General features: G+C 37.5%; 1 protein-coding gene across 1 annotated transcript in view; it reads right to left on the bottom strand.

The window, feature by feature from the left end:
- LOC119586198 (coiled-coil and C2 domain-containing protein 2A-like) overlaps nucleotides 1–1,132 on the bottom strand; it is a gene marked incomplete in the record, with an annotated part of 19,908 nt that overhangs the window by 10,729 nt on the left and 8,047 nt on the right. The window contains 2 exon segments of the mRNA XM_037934899.1: nucleotides 285–461; nucleotides 747–989. Coding sequence (XP_037790827.1) covers nucleotides 285–461; nucleotides 747–989 — 420 coding nt within the window.

Here is a 1,132-nt window from a genome sequence, read left to right as displayed (position 1 = left end):
TCAATTGGGTTATTACTTCTTTTGACAAGAATGAATCAGCTGAAGAAAAGGTCAAGTTTAAGAATTTTCTGATATAAATCAAATAACTATAAATACAAGGTGAAACATGCACTTAATCTGTTAATATCCATCAAAACAAAATTAGTACTGGAAAATAATCATTTTAGTTTTCCAACTGGACATTACTTTGATGAAGCTATTTGCCTGATTATGAAGGAAAAAAATTAGAAAACTTTGTTATCAGCAACAGCATCACTACAAAGAAAAAAAAAAATTATACACACAGGCAAGTTCGATGAGGCAACACCAGACCCCGGAAGAGGTCCTGTTGGAGCTAACACTTCTCCATCCTTGCTGAGAGCCCAGCCAAGGCGATAGCGGATGTTTCCACAGGTCATTGCGGATCCAAATTCTGTATTTATGAGGCCACTCCCTACTCCTCCATGGTTGTGGGTCACAGACTGACAAAGGAGCATTTCTTTTTGCAATCATTACAATATACTGCTCACCATGTTTTTCTATTAGTGTTCTTTGTTTCTGATATATCATGACTCGGAAGAAAGCATTTTTTAAAAATCCAGAGCAAATTCTTTTATCTTGCAATAAACTGATATAGTGTCATGAACTGAAAACAGTACTAAAAAAAGAGTAAGCAAAAGAAAAATAAACAAAAAATGCAGTCCTCAAATCAATGACAAAAACAAAGATGAAAAAGATTACCATAAACCTACAATACAAAATCTCACCTGACTCCCACTGAACTCAATCATCTCAAACTCTTCCTTGCGCAGACTTGTCTTGCTTGGGATGGGGAGATAGGCTGATGCTACGATGCTCTGTCTCAAGCTTGCACCTTCAACCACCTCCAAGGTAATGCTCCGTGGCCACGATGACAGGGCCATGCGGTAAGTTTGACCAATGTGAAGTGTAAAGTCATTGCCCAGTGTTGAGGAGGCTGTCTGTGTCACCAGCTTGTTGTTTATGAGGATCTGAGAGCAGTTACTGATATAAGGATCTTATCTTTACGTGATACCTACTGCAAAGATACTGGATTAACATATGACATCTCCATTTGTTAATTTGCTGTATTTACATGCAAAAATTTAATGTTCATGGCCAAAACAAATTGGCA

The sequence above is a fragment of the Penaeus monodon genome, chromosome 21 (genome assembly GCF_015228065.2).
Source record: "Penaeus monodon isolate SGIC_2016 chromosome 21, NSTDA_Pmon_1, whole genome shotgun sequence".
In the NCBI taxonomy this organism is placed as follows: Eukaryota; Metazoa; Arthropoda; class Malacostraca; order Decapoda; family Penaeidae; genus Penaeus; species Penaeus monodon.
Note: the sequence above shows the minus strand (reverse complement) of the source record. Positions and strands in the feature narration are given on the sequence as shown.